This window comes from Pan troglodytes, chromosome 10 (genome assembly GCF_028858775.2).
Source record: "Pan troglodytes isolate AG18354 chromosome 10, NHGRI_mPanTro3-v2.0_pri, whole genome shotgun sequence".
Lineage (NCBI taxonomy): Eukaryota > Metazoa > Chordata > Mammalia > Primates > Hominidae > Pan > Pan troglodytes.
In genome coordinates, this window is record NC_072408.2 from 56,488,727 (window position 1) to 56,505,547 (window position 16,821).

The 16,821-nt window shown below is 36.5% G+C and overlaps 1 protein-coding gene across 19 annotated transcripts in view; it reads left to right on the forward strand.

Annotated features, from left to right (window-relative positions):
- Nucleotides 1-16,821, forward strand: part of KIF21A (kinesin family member 21A) — a 149,939-nt gene that overhangs the window by 62,769 nt on the left and 70,349 nt on the right. For all 19 annotated transcript variants that reach the window (XM_016923647.4, XM_016923648.4, XM_016923656.4 and 16 more), the window contains exons 2-6: nt 10,070-10,292; nt 10,420-10,602; nt 12,302-12,451; nt 13,171-13,305; nt 13,818-13,985. In XM_016923647.4, coding sequence (XP_016779136.1) covers nt 10,070-10,292; nt 10,420-10,602; nt 12,302-12,451; nt 13,171-13,305; nt 13,818-13,985 — 859 coding nt within the window. The remainder of the gene's footprint in view (nt 1-10,069; nt 10,293-10,419; nt 10,603-12,301; nt 12,452-13,170; nt 13,306-13,817; nt 13,986-16,821) is intronic.

Sequence of the window (16,821 nt, forward strand, 5' to 3'; positions counted from 1 at the left end):
CTAGGTCAATATTGACTTCAGGAATGGGAGTGAAAGGAATGATCACACAGTGGTAGTGCTTTAAAAAATCGTTGTTAGGCCGGGAGCGGTGGCTCACGCCTGTAACCCGAGTATTTTGGGAGGCTGAGGCAGGCGGATTGCCTGAGCACAGGAGTTCAAGACCAGCCTGGGCAACACAGTGAAACCCTGTCTCTACTAAAATACAAAAAATTAGCCGGGCATGGCAGCGTGCTCCTGTAATCCCAGCTACTTAGGAGGCTGAGGCAGGAGAATTGCCTGAACCTGGGAGGTGGGAGGTTGCAGTGAGCGGAGATAGCACCACTGCACTCCAGCCTGAGCAACAGAGGGAGACTCCGTCTCTTAAAAAAAAAACAAAAAACAAAAAGTGTTGTTACCATTTCCTGAGATTAACCCTGATTTGATCAGGATCTCAATAGGAAACAGATGATATATCTAAACAACATAATTTAGGAATGTTTGGGGAGGCCTCAAGGGAGGCGACAAGAGATGAGGCAGTGCTCTGGTGTTAGTAACAGAAGGTAGACTACTGTACCACTGGCTATGGTATAAGAAGTGGCTGCCTAATAGGAGCTGTGGCCTTTGGGAGAGGGACAGAGCCCACCAATGGGACCTGGCAGGGAAGGAATCAGGACAGTAAACATTCTGACCTCATTCCTCTCCTCCCCTTAATGTCCTACTGATACCTCCCATTGCTGAGCTTTATTGGAAGCCTGAGGGCAAGGGAGCCCATTTTTGACGCCCATGAACATCAGTCTCCCAGGGTACAGGGTTAGTTGAAGATGGAAGTTAATCAGAAGGAAGAAACTAAGAAATATTTGGCAGAGATCTCTAGTATGCCTTTTGTGAGCCTTTTGGTAGCATCTTTCATCATGCAGAGACCAGAGTGAGTGTTCATTTTAGAGGATAATGTGTTAGCTGGTATGCCTAATTAGGTGGTGTCATAACATTTACAAAACTTCCCTAAATTCTAACAGGTTTTTTTTTTTTTTTTGAGACAGAGTCTTGCTTTGTTGCTCAGGCTGGAGTGCAGTGGCACGATCTTGGCTCACTGCAACCTCTGCCTCCTAGGTTCAAGCAATTCTCAAGCGATTGTCCTGAGTAGCTGGGACTACAGGCGCCCACCACTATGCCCGGCTAATTTTTGTATTTTTAGTAGAGATGGGGTTTCACCATATTGGCCAGGCTGGTCTCGAACTCATGGCCTTGTGATCCGCCTGCCTCAGCCTCCCAAAGTGCTGGGATTACAGGCATGAGTCACCACACCCGGCCAATTCTAACAACTTTTATGCTAGTGCTTCTGCCCCTAAGGACTGTGTCATAACCAGGGAACAAATGGACCTCAAGAAGTTTTGACTTATTTTCCCCGAACTGACTTTTTCTCCCTTCTCAGTCTCGAAAATTTTAATCACCCTCCAAAACCCAGGTCAAATATAGTTTCCTGTATGCAGTTTTTCCTGTTCCTCCCCCATTACCCTCTGGCTAATCTTTATTCCGTTTATCCTTTGTATACAATATTTCATTGACCATATGTTTAATTTACTTATCGTTCCCCTACCTCTGACCATGGTTACACTCCTCAAGTTTTTGTTTTTATTTAAAACATTTTTTGCCTTACACACTGTCTGACATTTAGTAGGTGCTCCAGAGGGCACTGTTGACCAAATGAAATTTTCTGTGGGCCTTGGGTTATCAATAGGCCACCACATACAGCCACCAGCATCAACAGAAATTTTATGAGCACTTTGGAAAATAGGCAGATGGTTCCTGTTGTCATTTGAAGTACTCCCTCCCCTCACTCCCTCAGTTTTTTGGGAGTAGAGGCTTTCTATTTCCGGGAGAAAGGCTAAAAAAGCTCTGGAGTTTCCAGAAGAATTAATTACAGTGATGCATAGGATTGGACTTTTATAAAAATCCAGAATTTGACTATTTTTTTTCTTTATTTTGTCAGCCCATGTGCATTATTTCAATGTAGTTCTTTGGACATCTGCTATTCAACAGAGTGGCACAATGTTACCCCCCTGTGAATGATACTGGTTTCCTCAATTGAGAGAACTTTTATCAGTGTTCTGTGTCCTTAGATGAACCGTGGGATAAAAAGTAGGAGACGCTAGAGTGGAAGTCAGAGGAAGATGGCCCAATAGCTATTTTTCCTGCTTTCTTTTTCTGGTTAGCCACTACAGAACTGTACTTGAGGGAAATAAATTTTTATTTTTCCAAGGGGTGTTGTAAACCAGAGACTGAGTAGTGTAGTCTAGAATTGCAGCCAGAAGCATTAGCTATGTATGCTGTATATTAGGGATTTTAATTGAAAATATATATGTTTATGAATATCTGTTTATTAAGAATAAACTTCATAAAGTTTATGAGTCCAGTGGACCACATAGAGATGAGAGAGTAGAATACAGAGCTAATTATATAGATTAGGATAAGATTTCTGGATTGCTTTTAACAGCTGTTCATCATTAATGGATTAAAAACAGGTTCTTTTCTTCATCTTTGTCATTCATAAAAGTATGTACTCCCTAGTCCCTGGAACACATTACTGTGCTTTATTGTCTTTAGGCTTTTCACTCAATTAATAATCTCTCTAATGGAGTTACTGAGGTGTGTTTCTTTCTTGAATGTCTTGAAGAAATACCTTTCTTCTCATCACCCATCATTGTAATTAAAGATCCATTTTAGGGAGAGGAATTTCTTTTTATGGGCTTGAGTTACTTATTATTTATGCAGTGCCCGATCTCTTAGGAGACAATTCAGCAAGTCCACAAATGGCCTAACAAGTTCTTATGGTGTGTCAGAAACTCTTTTCTAGAACAGAAGGTGGAGAGTTAAAGTAGGGCAGATGCTTCCTTAATGTGGTATCTACTAACTGGAATGAACTAGAGGAGGATTTAAAAAGGGACCAGAAACCCCAGTGGCTCAGTTGTGATGACAAAATGATAGCTGTCCTAATTTTGGGGAAATGGAAGGAAGGAATTTAGTAAGAAATAATTAACATCAAGAAATGAAATTGAACACCAGTAAGTAGCATCCAACATAATGATCATCCAAAACACCAACAAATGAGATAAAGAAAGGCAAAAGACCTGTACAGAGGATAGATTTATTGGTGTTCTCTAGGAAGAAGAAAGGTGTTACCAAGTGCCAAGTGGGCTAGTTACAGATAGGTGTAAGTAAAAGAACTACACCAAGTGGGAATCAGGTCAGATTATTGAATAAATTGGAGAACTACCACAATCTTGTGGGGATGAGAGCAGAATAACTCAAGCAAAAGAGGAGAGACAGTTTACAAAGACATTTAGGTAATGGAAAAATTTGTCACATGTATGAAACCATTGATTAAGGACAATAGTACTTTCTAACAGGAAAACAAATCAGCAATGGCTAGTGGCAAAAAGGAAGACATGTTGTATGTTATTCCTCTTCTATCTGTAGGGAGAAATAACTTGACCAATAAATGAGCAAAAGAAAGGCTTATCCCTTGTGATGTTTTTAATAAAATGGGGAACAGAGGAATAGAAGGGGTAGGAGTGTAAGAGAGAGTCTGAAAATACCACAAAAACCACATGCATTTAAAAATTTAAGTTTGATCGTTTGCATCATTGGATTGAGTGATGTTGGTGCTAGTCTTATAATTTTGAAAAAAAAGTATGGGTTCTTGCACACGTAAGTTATAGGAAGTTGTAAACTATAATAGCATAGACTTATTTATTTTTCTTAGGTCAGCATTCCTTCAGTAGCTCATTTGTCAACATTGTAGTCACTAGCATTTAATTCAGTTTAGTTCAGTATAAGGACAAATTGTACCATAACAATTTAATCCCCAGCTTTAAACAGACTTGTTACTCAGGACCTTAGTTCTATTCCTTTCTGAATGAAATTTCCTTACTGGTTACATGTCTATAAAAAATGATAATAATATTAAATTATAAGAATTCTTATTTTGGCTCCTATTGTACCCTATACTGATAAAAGTAGAAGGATGATTGGGACTTGATTACTTATTAGTATGAAAAGGCTAATTTTGGGATTATGACTTTTTATGAATGGAGGTGTAAAGATATCCAGCTTTATTATCTTTGCATAACAATGTATGTGTGTATATCTGTAAGTATATGCATACATGTATGCAGGAATGTTAATTGTTGTATTACACTTCTATTGATGATGTAGGGGTTCTATATTTAATTTTCTTTGGGACTCAAGGTATCCAAAGGGTAATTTAAAAAATACAGCAACAGTTTGGGGAGCCAAAGCAGTAAATCATGCATTCTTTAACACATGGGAAGGCCCAAGCTGAGATGTTAGGGTGCCTCATGAGGGAAATGACTTAGAGAATTTTCAGGTGGTGTTGTAACAACACTTTATAGCTACGTAGGCTCTCATTGTCTCATAGTATCTCATTTGTGCAAGATGCTATCATGTGGATATGGCAATAATATTATAATATTTAATAGATATTTTATAGATAAGGAAATCAAGGCTGAGAGAGTGACTTGCCAAAGGTCACTAGTATGTATTAAGGCCTGTGAAGGGACTGAGTTTTCACTCTATTTACAAGCTAACAAGCTAACCCATTACTGTATCATAAATAGTGACAGAAGACACAAAACTCCCGATTGGAGACTAAGGACTTTTATTACTTATGGTACAATAAGTAATGTGAGCTTCATGTTGATTTGACCTGGTGCTCTGTTCCCTTTCAATCCATCGGGGGCAGTGCTGATACCCCTATTATATGGGTGCTGTGCAAGCAGGTGGGCATTGAGAAACATTGAGCTTATGGATTAACCACTTTTATACTAAGCAGAAGCAAGCCAGGTCCGTCATGAAAACATTACCTTATCCTTAAAGTTTGCTTGTTCCCAACACAACCCTGAGAAATGATCCATGAAAAGAGCAGTCTGGGTCTTGCATTCTTGGCATACCCAGCAAGAATGTGCAGGAACTCTTAAGGTTGTGGTGAATTGCCTCTTAATAGCAGTATGTGACAGAATTAATGTATAAACTCAGTTTTGCTAAGTTTCATGACTAAAACTCTAGTTGAAAAGGTAGCAACTATAAGCCTTTCCCCCAAAATACTTTATTTTAAAACTTTTGTTTTATTTAGGACATCTCAAAACATGTCTTCTTGGCTCATTTAAATATATTCAATCACTAAAACCAGTTTCGGTTATTACAAAGGCAAAGAACAGAAGGCAGGGCCCACTTTTAAGACATTTCCTGAATTTAATCTCAGAATCTCCCCTAATCTTCACTAGTTCCTTCCACAGCAATGAGCCCATGATAATGTTTTCATAAATGAAGTAGTCCCTTGCCCTGTGTCCACAGCATCATTTGTTATACGATAGGAATAATGAAGAAATAAGGAACAAACAATAAGAAGTACTGGTGCATAGTGCATGGCAGGGGAAAAAAAGTAGTTTATTCAACCTTTTAAAAGCCAGCATAGGGAAACTTTGGTTTGTTTTTCTTGAAGGATTAATTAAAATAGAATTTAAAGTTGGAATTAGTAAAGCCAGGCTCCTCATAGATTAGAAAACAGACATGTAGCATGGTTAAATGCTTGTTCAAGAACGAGTTTCCAGTGACAGAGTAAAGTGATGTTATATTATTGTAATTATCATATATCTTGCATTAAAATACTCTTTTTTTTTTACCTAGTGTAGTTTATAGGGGTAAGTCAGTAAACACTTCTGGATTACTTTGCTTTAGGAATGAATAAGATATATTCTCTGTCTTCAAAGAATCATTTGCTAATGGAGAAATAATAATTCAATTTTTGTCCATAATTGTTTGTCTTTAAGAAGCAGTTTTAAATACATCTAGTTGTAGAATAATACATTTTTAAAAATCTACTTGGCTTTGTTATTTCTTAGTGTTAGTCAGTTTGATTAAGATTAGTTAATCCAAACGTTAAGACTGATGATTTCTTAGTGTTGGGATTAGATGCATGTGTTTAATGATCTTATTTTTTACATAAAAATACTGAGAAAGAAGATATTTCAAAATATCCAAAGTTGTAAATGTTATATTTCTAATTTTCTCTTTTACAGAAGGATAGGTATATTTCATCTATATAGAACCTCAAGTAATAGTTTTGAAATTGAGGTTTGTAGCTAGGTTTCAAACTCATCAATTATAAAGCAGGTGAACTGGCTTGGGTTGGGTGTTCCTGTGAGAATTATTGACTTGAGTATTAATTTAGGGATTTGGAGATTTTAAAATACTAATTCTTCAAGAGGAATTAAAAAGGTGAACCTATCCCTAGTCTTTGAAGTATAGTCAGCTTCCAATTAATCTGCATGTGTGGGACACCATCCCCTCCTAGGTGTGACTTTCTCAGACCTGCTGGAAAATTGCCATTGCTTGGATCCAGTGGAAAAGTTTTCACCCATCTTGCTGGCTTTTAAAACCACTCTGTCTTCTTCACCCATGCAAATGGATGAAATTGGGCATCATCCATGTTTCAAACAGAATCCTCCTTGCCATTAGCAAAAATAATAACCAGATGAGTAGAGGTTAAGAGAATAAGTTAAAGACATTCTGAGTGACATTAGCATTCTAAAATTGGCTATCGTATCTGCAATTCAAATGGCACCTAGTTTTTCTTTGTTATGTTGAAATGAAATTTAAAGTATCTTAATAGCCAAATAAATTAACCTATGGTTATAATCATTTACCTAAAATTAATGGCACACTGATATTAAGTAGTAGCCCAGTACTCATTTTCATTAGAGTGTTGCGTTTATTATTTTTATCTTTTTTATTACATGGGATTTGTTAGGTTTCACGGAGTAGTATAGCAGCCATAAAGCTGGTAGAAAAAGCAGAGACTTGGAGTTAATGAGGTAGCTTTCAGGAGAGAGAACACCCTGAGCGCAGACAGGACTTTATGTTGAAATGCAGAGTTTGTGTGAGCTCCCAAAACAAGTGATATTGAAAGAAAAATATTCAGGCGGGTAAAGGAGTTGGGAATTGAAAGGGTGGAGAAGAGTGTCTAGGAAAAGGGAATAATGTAAGTTGGAGGCATAGAAACAAGAGAGAGCATAGCTGGTAGTGAAACTGCCTAAAATAAACCATCACCACGGCTACTAGTGAAAATCCTTTAATGCAAAGATGTAGCATGGCAAAGCAGAGGGATTTAGAGATGCACTGAAGGGTTTTATGCAGGGTAGTGAGCTGACCAACTTCCTGTTTTACAAATTACTCATATTACAGTGTGTGGAACAGGTTGGTGAGGGCAAGAGTTGACACAGGAAGACTGGTTAGAAGACTTTTGCAATATTCTAAGTAAGAGATAATGATGGCCTTCATTAGGGTGGTGTTGATGGGGGAGGAAATAACTTGGTGGGCTGAAGTATTTCAGAGAGAATAGCTCTTAGATTAGATAGGTGGAATAGGGAAGAGGGAGGAATTGACATGGAATTGAGGTTGTTTCTGACTCTCCCTATTTCTGGCGTGGCAACAATCAAGATGGTGGTTTTTCCTAAGGGGATTGGGGTTTTTGCTGTGGTAAAAAGTAATGTGGTAGGAGAAGAGGAGTTTGGAAACAAAAAATTATTAATTTAGAGAAACACCACTCATCTAGGTTATGTGGAACCAGAAAGCCAAAGCTGCTACTACCACGGGCTGTTTTTATAGTCTATGTGCATAGCTACAAGAAATTACAAGAAATTCTTTGTTTGTTATAATATCATTTAATATGTATTACAGTACACAATATGATTTCCATCTTTCCCTTTTCTATAATACAGTATCTACAGTTAAGTAGTATTAGATCTAAAAGCAATCTTGGAAATTATAGTTTTCCGCCACAGTTGAGGAAGCTGGTGCTCTGAGAGAAGACCACATGATACCTATGGAGTGACAAGTAGTAAAACTCAGGTCTGCTACTGGCCATTCCATTGCTCTTGCCTCATTACCTGGACAGCTCCACATTGATTAGTACATTCCATTACAGCAAACAAACAAAGCTGAAGACTTTATTAAAGAAAAATACCAATATCATAGAGGAGAAAAAATAGTTGCATATTCTTTACTTGACATATTATTTACATGAGATATTTTTGAGGCATACAAAATTCTGTTTTAGAAAACCAGGTTTGCAGAAACTCAATCCTTTCTCTATTGTCATTCCTGTTCTTCCTGTTAACCTTTTATTTTAATGAACTGGAAAGAGTTAGACTTAGGGGATCTGGACTTGGGCTTGGCTTTATCTCTAATAAATAGATGAACTTGTTTTTACCTCTATTTTACCTCTATTGAACTGAGTTTTTTTTTTTTAATTTCAGAAAATAAGGCTATGAGACCAGATTCCTTTAAAATCTGCTCCTTGACCTGTCTTGATCATTTTATATTTTTCTCTTTTCTTTTTTTTTTTTGAGACGGATTCTCACTTACTCTGTCGCCCAGGCTGGAGTGCAGTGGTGCTGTCTTGGCTCACTGCAACCTTCACCTCCTGGGTTCAAGCAGTTCTCCTGCCTCTGCCTCTTGAGTAGCTGGGATTACAGGCTGCACCACCATGTTGGGCTAATTTTTCTATTTTTAGCAGAGACCAGGTTTCACCATGTTGGCCAGGCTGGTCTGAAACTCCTGACCTCAAGCTATCGGCCTCCCTAAGTCCTGGGATTACAGGCGTGTCACTGTGCCTGGCCTCATTTTATATTTTTCATCTGTGGTTGTCTTGCCTTTCTTCCTTAAACTGCTTCTCTTTCTCCATGGCAAGTAGGGAATCTCTTTAAAAACTTTGGTACAGTAAGTGAGTGGTGTATATTCCAGAATAGCCTGTCCTGTTTATAGAGCCTATAGAATAGGACTAGATTTTGGTTTGTTCTGTTATGAACATATCTTCATATTTACTTTTCTTCTTTGAAAACAGGTTTTGAAATTTGAGAGAGAAGACAGATAGGATGGTGTTGGATTCAAGTGGATGTGTGAGGATGTGGGGTGGGTGTAGTGCAGTGGTCTTCCAGTGGAGGAAAGCCAACTCATAATAATTCACTAAGTTTTGGAGAGAAGATATTAGAACTTTCACTTATATTCATTTTTAATTTATTTCTTTTTAAAATTCTGCTTTTCTATACACAGTCAACTCTCCATATTCAGGGGTTCCACAACCATAGATTCAACTGACTGTGGATTGAAAATATTCAGAAGAATAATGGATTGTTACATCTGTACTGGATATGTACAGACTTTCTTTTCTTATTATTCTCTAAATAATGCAGTATAACAACTATTTACATAGCATTAACATTGTATTAGGTATTATAAGTGATCTGGAGATGATTTAAAGTATACAGGAGAATAAGTGTGTAAGTTATATGCAAATACTACATAATTTTATGTCAGGGACTTGAACATCTGTGGATTTTGGTATCCATGGGGAGTTGTGAAACCAATCTTTCATGGATACTGAGAGATGACAGTATCTCAATATATGACAAATCAATATAGTAGAACATGAATATTATTTATAAATGAATATATATATACACATATATATTGTGGGAGTATGCTTAACATGTTACACTGATAGAACATAATGGTCAAATAGGTTCAGAAACCACTGGTGAAGAGTTAGCAAAAAAGACGAGTCAAGGGCGTCAAGACATTAAGATAAATAAATGTCCTTGCTTTTTTATTTTTCCATACTATCATCACTGGAAATAAAGAGAAAAAAATCTAAAACAATAATAATAGCAAATAGCATTTTGGTAGCAGAATTTATTGGACTGAGTGTCTACCTCTTACAGAGTAGAGGAAAAGTATCCACTTGGGTAAGTATCTAATTTTAAGATGGATTTTACTTTGTTCATGATTTTGGGGGATTGTTAAGTAACTCATTGGGATTAAGAAAGTCATCTCATGTACTGAAATTGATTCATTATAATTCAATTTCTTTAAACTTTTCAACTGAATAAGCATTAGGTAATTACATGAGAGTTTTAAAAAAGATTTGGCCAAGAGTTTTTAAGTCCTATTTTTTGAGAGGTTTTTTTTTGCCATTTATTTTATTTTTTTCTTTTCTGATTATTTCTCACAGAATAAGACCACAGCTTGCCAAAGAGAAGATTGAAGGATGCCATATTTGTACATCTGTCACACCAGGAGAGCCTCAGGTCTTCCTAGGGAAAGATAAGGCTTTTACTTTTGACTATGTATTTGACATTGACTCCCAGCAAGAGCAGATCTACATTCAATGTATAGAAAAACTAATTGAAGGTTGCTTTGAAGGATACAATGCTACAGTTTTTGCTTATGGACAAGTAAGTGCCATATTATTTTCATAGGAGTTGAAACTTTTCAGAAATGTTAATTCAGTTGCGCTTTCATTTTTGTTTCTTAAGGTTATGTTAAGGTTGAACACTAATCTTTCTCTGTTCTTTTGTTTAGACTGGAGCTGGTAAAACATACACAATGGGAACAGGATTTGATGTTAACATTGTTGAGGAAGAACTGGGTATTATTTCTCGTGCTGTTAAACACCTTTTTAAGAGTATTGAAGAAAAAAAACACATAGCAATTAAAAATGGGCTTCCTGCTCCAGATTTTAAAGTGAATGCCCAATTCTTAGAGGTAATAATCCAATTTTGGCATTAATTTCTTTTAAATTTTGTTCTTATAGACCATGTTTATGATTTTATACTGTTGGCTTCAAGTATAGTGCTTTGAACATAGTACTCAATAAATGTTGTTTGAGTAAATTAACATTAGATAGTAGAAATAACTTTTCCTTACTTGTAGGAAGTGATGTTTGAGTTTAAGATTATAAACACTTGACCAATGTCCATAGAATAAAAGAACAATTAATATTGTTTATTTAAGAAACCCCCCCCCTTTTTTTGGAGATAAGAGTCTCATTCTGTCACCCAGGTTGGAGTGTAATGGCACCATTTCGGCTCACTGCAGCCCCTGCCTCCTGGGTTCAAGTGATTCTTGTGCCTCAGCCTCCTGAATACCTGGGACTACAGGCATGCACCACCACACCTGGCTAATTTTTTGTAATTTTAGTAGAGATGGGGTTTCACCATGTTGCCCAGGCTGGTCTCGAACTCCTGGCCTCAAGCTATTCACTCGCCTCTGCCTCCCAAAGTGCTGGGGTTACAGGTATGAGCTCAGCCAGGAACTTATTTTTATCAATAGATAAAGGTTAATTACTGTTGTAATTTAGACAGGCTCACAAAGTGGTGGGAACTTAATGACTAAGGCCAAAAGTAGGGGAAGTATGTGAGAAATAATAGGTCTGAGGTTGTAGCACTTATCTGGCTGAAGAAATTGTTATCCTTGCATAGGTAGACAGATGTTTTGATATAATGTCCAAAGGTTGTGGTGGATTTGGATTAATTTAGGCTGTCTAGCATAGTAGAAGGAAAGTAACACTAAGAGGACATCTAGGATTTGAGCAATATTGCACTTTGGTGGACAGTGGCATAATTCTAGGTTCTTGGTGCAAAGAGAATTTAGTCTAAATTACCTGATCCATGAGCTAATCATTTTCATCATTGATGAAACATTTTCCTCAGCCTTATGTAACACAACATAGAAAAATTAGTATCAGTTTTTTTTTTTTACTGCTGGTTTTAATGGATATCCTTATTTAGTAAAAACCAAAGAGAATATAACTATGTATTCCTAAGGAAAGTAAATGATGGTAGAAAAAGAAAAGAAACAGTGTTATTCCATCTTCCCTTTCACCCTCCAAAATGTTGTCAGGCATTGTAACTTTAAAACATATTGATAGAAAAATAGGTGTGTGTATTCTCTTCTAAGGAGGTATCTGGGTTTTTTCAGCCACTATTGATACAGGAACACTAATATTGTTACTGACCTTGCAAACATGCTAAGTGTTAATTTTTCAACACATTAAGAAAGGTTTCAGGGCAACAGGAAATATGTTTTTAGCTCAAGTAGTAAAAATTCTTTAAATATTCTGAAGCTTAAGATTTGTCCACATTTGGCACATGTTTCTAGGGTTTGCTTGTATTTGTAAATATTTGATTATCTCTTGCAAAGGATTAGTAGATCATTTTAGCTAATCCTCAACCCATTAGTCATGATTAAGTCACTTACTGTTTTTACTTTTGTAAATAAATCTGGCATTTACTTATAATTGTTATAATAATAGCCTCATTCATTTTAATGTGTTATTTTGAAAAAATATGTCATTTTGAAATACTTTAAAAATCTGTATGAAGGAATCATTATGTAATGTGTTGTTATGACAACTACCCAGACAATTTCTGCTAAAATTAGATTTCTAATATTTTTTTGATAGCTCTATAATGAAGAGGTCCTTGACTTATTTGATACCACTCGTGATATTGATGCAAAAAGTAAAAAATCAAATATAAGAATTCATGAAGATTCAACTGGAGGAATTTATACTGTGGGCGTTACAACACGTACTGTGAATACAGAATCAGAGGTAATATTTATATTGTAGTTAAAACAGAGCATAGTTGGCTTTATTTAAATAGTGAGCTTTGCTGATAATCTGCTTAAGATCAAGATATGAAATTTATATCCTGAAGCATGACATGGAATTAAGATCTTGTGTTCTTTCCTCACATTTTAAAAATCAGAATATTAGTATAAAAATATCAGGATTATTATAAAGTCAGCATATTTGTCATAGCATCAAAAGAATCTAAGGCAATTTATGAACAGTTTTCATTCACAGCTAGAGAAGGAAGGTTAGACAATTGATGGTGAAGAATGAGACCACAATCCTTTTGTACTTTTTGCTTTAACCTATGTAGAACTGTATCATGGCTCCTAGAGGGAGATTGTTGAGAAAAATCACAAAAAATAATTTTAACGGAATATAGAGAAGAGTCTGAATAATTCAAGTTATTGCTCAGTTTGTACCAAAGTGTTCTACTATAACAGTTTTGGAATGGAAGCTGCAAATGTCAGCAAATGGCAAACAATGGAATCTCAGTGTTTTCTTCTATTTAAAAAATAATACACTATTATACTGAGAAGTCCATCTCAAAAAGTGCCTGTAACTAAACTAATAATGTGAAATTCCACATCTTTTATATCCCTTAACATGGTGGGTTTTAGCCATTACCTCAGACTTTGGATTGTATAGTATCTTGTTTATTGTTCAAGTAAAGTCCTTTGTTTCTTCCCCTTTTTCAGATGATGCAGTGTTTGAAGTTGGGTGCTTTATCCCGGACAACTGCCAGTACCCAGATGAATGTTCAGAGCTCTCGTTCACATGCCATTTTTACCATTCATGTGTGTCAAACCAGAGTGTGTCCCCAAATAGATGCTGTGAGTTATTAATTCTAATTTCTTAAACTTTCAATTTTTATCTCCCTAAAACCACATGAATTCTCTGAGAATATATTTGAGCCAAATTCAGTTCATTTAGTCATTCCTTTTTCTAATTTCCTTTTCTGATCCTAGTTAAGTTGAAGCTGGTCAGCCATGTAAGATTTTGATATAAAAAATTGTATAAATGTCTGAAAAACCAAAAAGCATGCTGTGGCCATATGTTGTTGGATGTCATCACCTGAGACCTTTTGCTTTTGAGGATTATATGCTGTAGGTTTCCCTTCATTAGCATAAGCAAAGCCTCAGTTGATAATAGTTGAGTTCTGACCATCCAGGCTTTTTCTGACTTTAAATTTCTAATTGCCAGCAGACATTTTTGAATTTATTTGGCTTTATGTCTGTTTCTTTGGTTGTGCCTATATGTGTACATGGGATAAGCGCAAGGTAGGTTAGGAGGATATTTAATGTTACATTAATAAAGTATTTTCAATTATTTTTCTTAATTTCAGGACAATGCAACTGATAATAAAATTACTTCTGAATCAGCACAGATGAATGAATTTGAAACCCTGACTGCAAAATTCCATTTTGTTGATCTCGCAGGATCAGAAAGACTGAAGCGTACTGGAGCTACAGGCGAGAGGGCAAAAGAAGGCATTTCTATCAACTGTGGACTTGTAAGATTAAGGCTTTGTGCTGAGAATATATCAGAGCTTTTCTATTGTCCTTTTGTCTTTTGTAATTTATAATATCCATATGGAAATCCTTCAGACACTGAACCAAGAAATGAAAATTATAGAACAGTTATTAGTAATGCACTGAATCTCCAATCTCCTCATGTTGTAGGCTTTTTTCTGTTTTTATATATTACAGATTTTCTTCATGTGTATAAATTTAGTCATACTAAAATTTATATGTGCAGAAAATTATAGATATACAAATTATTTGAAAAATTCTTTCCACATTTAACAATATACTGTCAAAATCAACTTATTTATTTATTTTTATCTTTTATTTTTTTAAAACAGGGTCTCACTCTGTCACCCACTCTCCTGGAGTACAGTGGTGCAATCATGGCTCACTGCAGCCTTGACCTCACGGGCTCAATTGATCTTCCCACTTCATAGAAGCTGGGACCACAGGCGAGTGCCACCACACCCAGATAATTTTTGTATTTTTTGTAGAGATGGGGTTTTGCCACATTGCCCAGGCTAGTCTCAAACTTCTGGGCTCATGCGATTCACTCACCTCAACCTCCCAAAGTGCTGGGATTACAGGCGCGAGCCACTGCGCTTGGCCCAAAATTTAATATTAAGTTATTTCATGGGTGAAGACCTTCAAAGTAGCCTTTTGATAACATTTTATGACAGTCACTTTATTGACTTTGGAAATTGTAATTTTTTTTAGTAATGATTGTTTCAAAATGATAATTTTTCTAGATTATATTAAGAATTAACTTTAATACCATGCCACCTAGTGGCATTTTGATTGGAAAACTCCTTGTGATTTAGTTAGCATAAAGCTTCATTACATGGAAGGAAATATTTTAGAGCAAAGTTTTGTGTTTTAAATTTGTTCTTATTATCTTCATTACAAAACTGGATATTTGTACCTGCACAAATGTAATGACATCCCTAAATTTCTGTGACACCAATAGCATCAGAGTTGTAACCACCCAAGGGATTCTTTTTGCCTGCTGCCCAGATAGAGCTGATTTATCAAGACAGGGGAATTGCAATAGAGAAAAAGTTTAATGCACACAGAGCCAGCTAAATGGAAGACTGGAGTTTTATTACTCAAATTAGTCTCTCCAAAAATTCAGAGACTGCAGTTTTTAAAGTATAATTTGGTGAATGAGGGGGCTAAGTGAGTGGGGAGTAGAGGTTAAATCATATGGGGTCTAAGTGGATTCTTCTTGCTGTCTTCTGTTCCAGGGTGGGATTACAGAACTGCTTGAGCCAGATTACCAGTCTGCATGGTGCCAGCTGGTGCATCAGAATGCAGGGTCTAAAAAAATATCCAAACACCAATCTTAGGTTTTACAATAGTCATCTTATCCATAGGAGCAATTGGGGAGGCTGGGAATCTCGTGGCCTCTAGCTGCATGACTCTTAAATCATAATTTCTAATAATCTTGTGGCTAATTTGTTAGTTTTACAAAGGCATGCTGGTCCCCAGGGAAGAAGAGGTTTGTTTCAGGAAAAGGTTGTTATCATCTTTTCAAAATTCTTTAAACTATAAATTCCTCCTTTAGTTAGCTCAGCATAGGAATGAACAAGGGCAATTTAGAGATTAAAGGCAAGATGGAGTGGATTAGGTCAGATTTCCCTCACTGTCATACTTGTCTCACTGATATGAATTTTGCAAAGGCAGTTATAGAGTGTGTGGTGTCTGCTTTCCTCCCATTAATCACCCCCCAATATTTGCTCCTATACGATTATGATCCTTCTATGGGGAAATTATCAACCAAGGCTGATTAGAGAGAGCCAGACCTTCCAACTCCAATACTCATCTTGATGGTCCGACATGTGGGTGAATGTTGTATAAAACGGCATGCCTGGATTCTGGACTTCTTGCATTGTTTTGAGTTTCTTAGGAGATATAATCATGGTGGTATTTACATTTATGTTGTCAGGAAAAGACAAAAGCCATTGCTTTGTTTTCCTCTTTAGGCTCTTGAAGCATGTTGAGACATATCTAGTAGAGTTTCAGTATTACCATTGCTTATGACAGTAGCTGCTCTGGAAAGGGGGAATGATGAAAAAGTGTGATCCTGTTGCCACTCCCTGCATGATCTATTTTTCCTAACAAAGTCATGGTTATAGATGTTTGCATTACTGATGGCTAGTGTGAACAACATTTTGGATAATGTTTATTTTGTAGGTGATAATTCAGTGACAGTAGGAAAAACAGCAGGGTGGCAAGAGTGACTACAGAGTTCTGTAATTTGACTAGTTTTTAAATAATTGGATGCTAACACATATATTATTGTATTTATTTATTTATTTATTTATTTATTTATTTATTTATTTATTTTGAGGCGGGGTCTCACTCTGTTGCCCAGGCTGGAATGCAATGGTGCAATCCCAGCTCACTGCAACCTCCACCTCCCAGGTTCAAGCTATTCTTCTGCCTCAACCTCCCAAGTAGCTGGGACTACAGGCACACACCACCACGCTTAGCTGATTTTTGTATTTTCAGTAGAGATGGGGTTTCCCCATGTTGGTCGGGTTGGTCTCAAACTCCTCACCTCAGGTGATCCCCCCACCTTGGCCTCCGAAAGTGCTGGGATTATAGGAATGAGCCACCGCACCCAGCCCATCTTATGTCTAAGGATAGATATACTTGCATAGGAATACCTTGTTCAGAGAAATAATACTGATTTTTTTGTTGTGATTAAAGAAGGTTTTCTTTTCCCGTGGGAACTGTATTGCAAAACGAAAATTTGCATCAAACTGTTAAACTAACTAAACATTTTATTTTTACATTGAGTTGAGGAGAAGAATGCGTAAC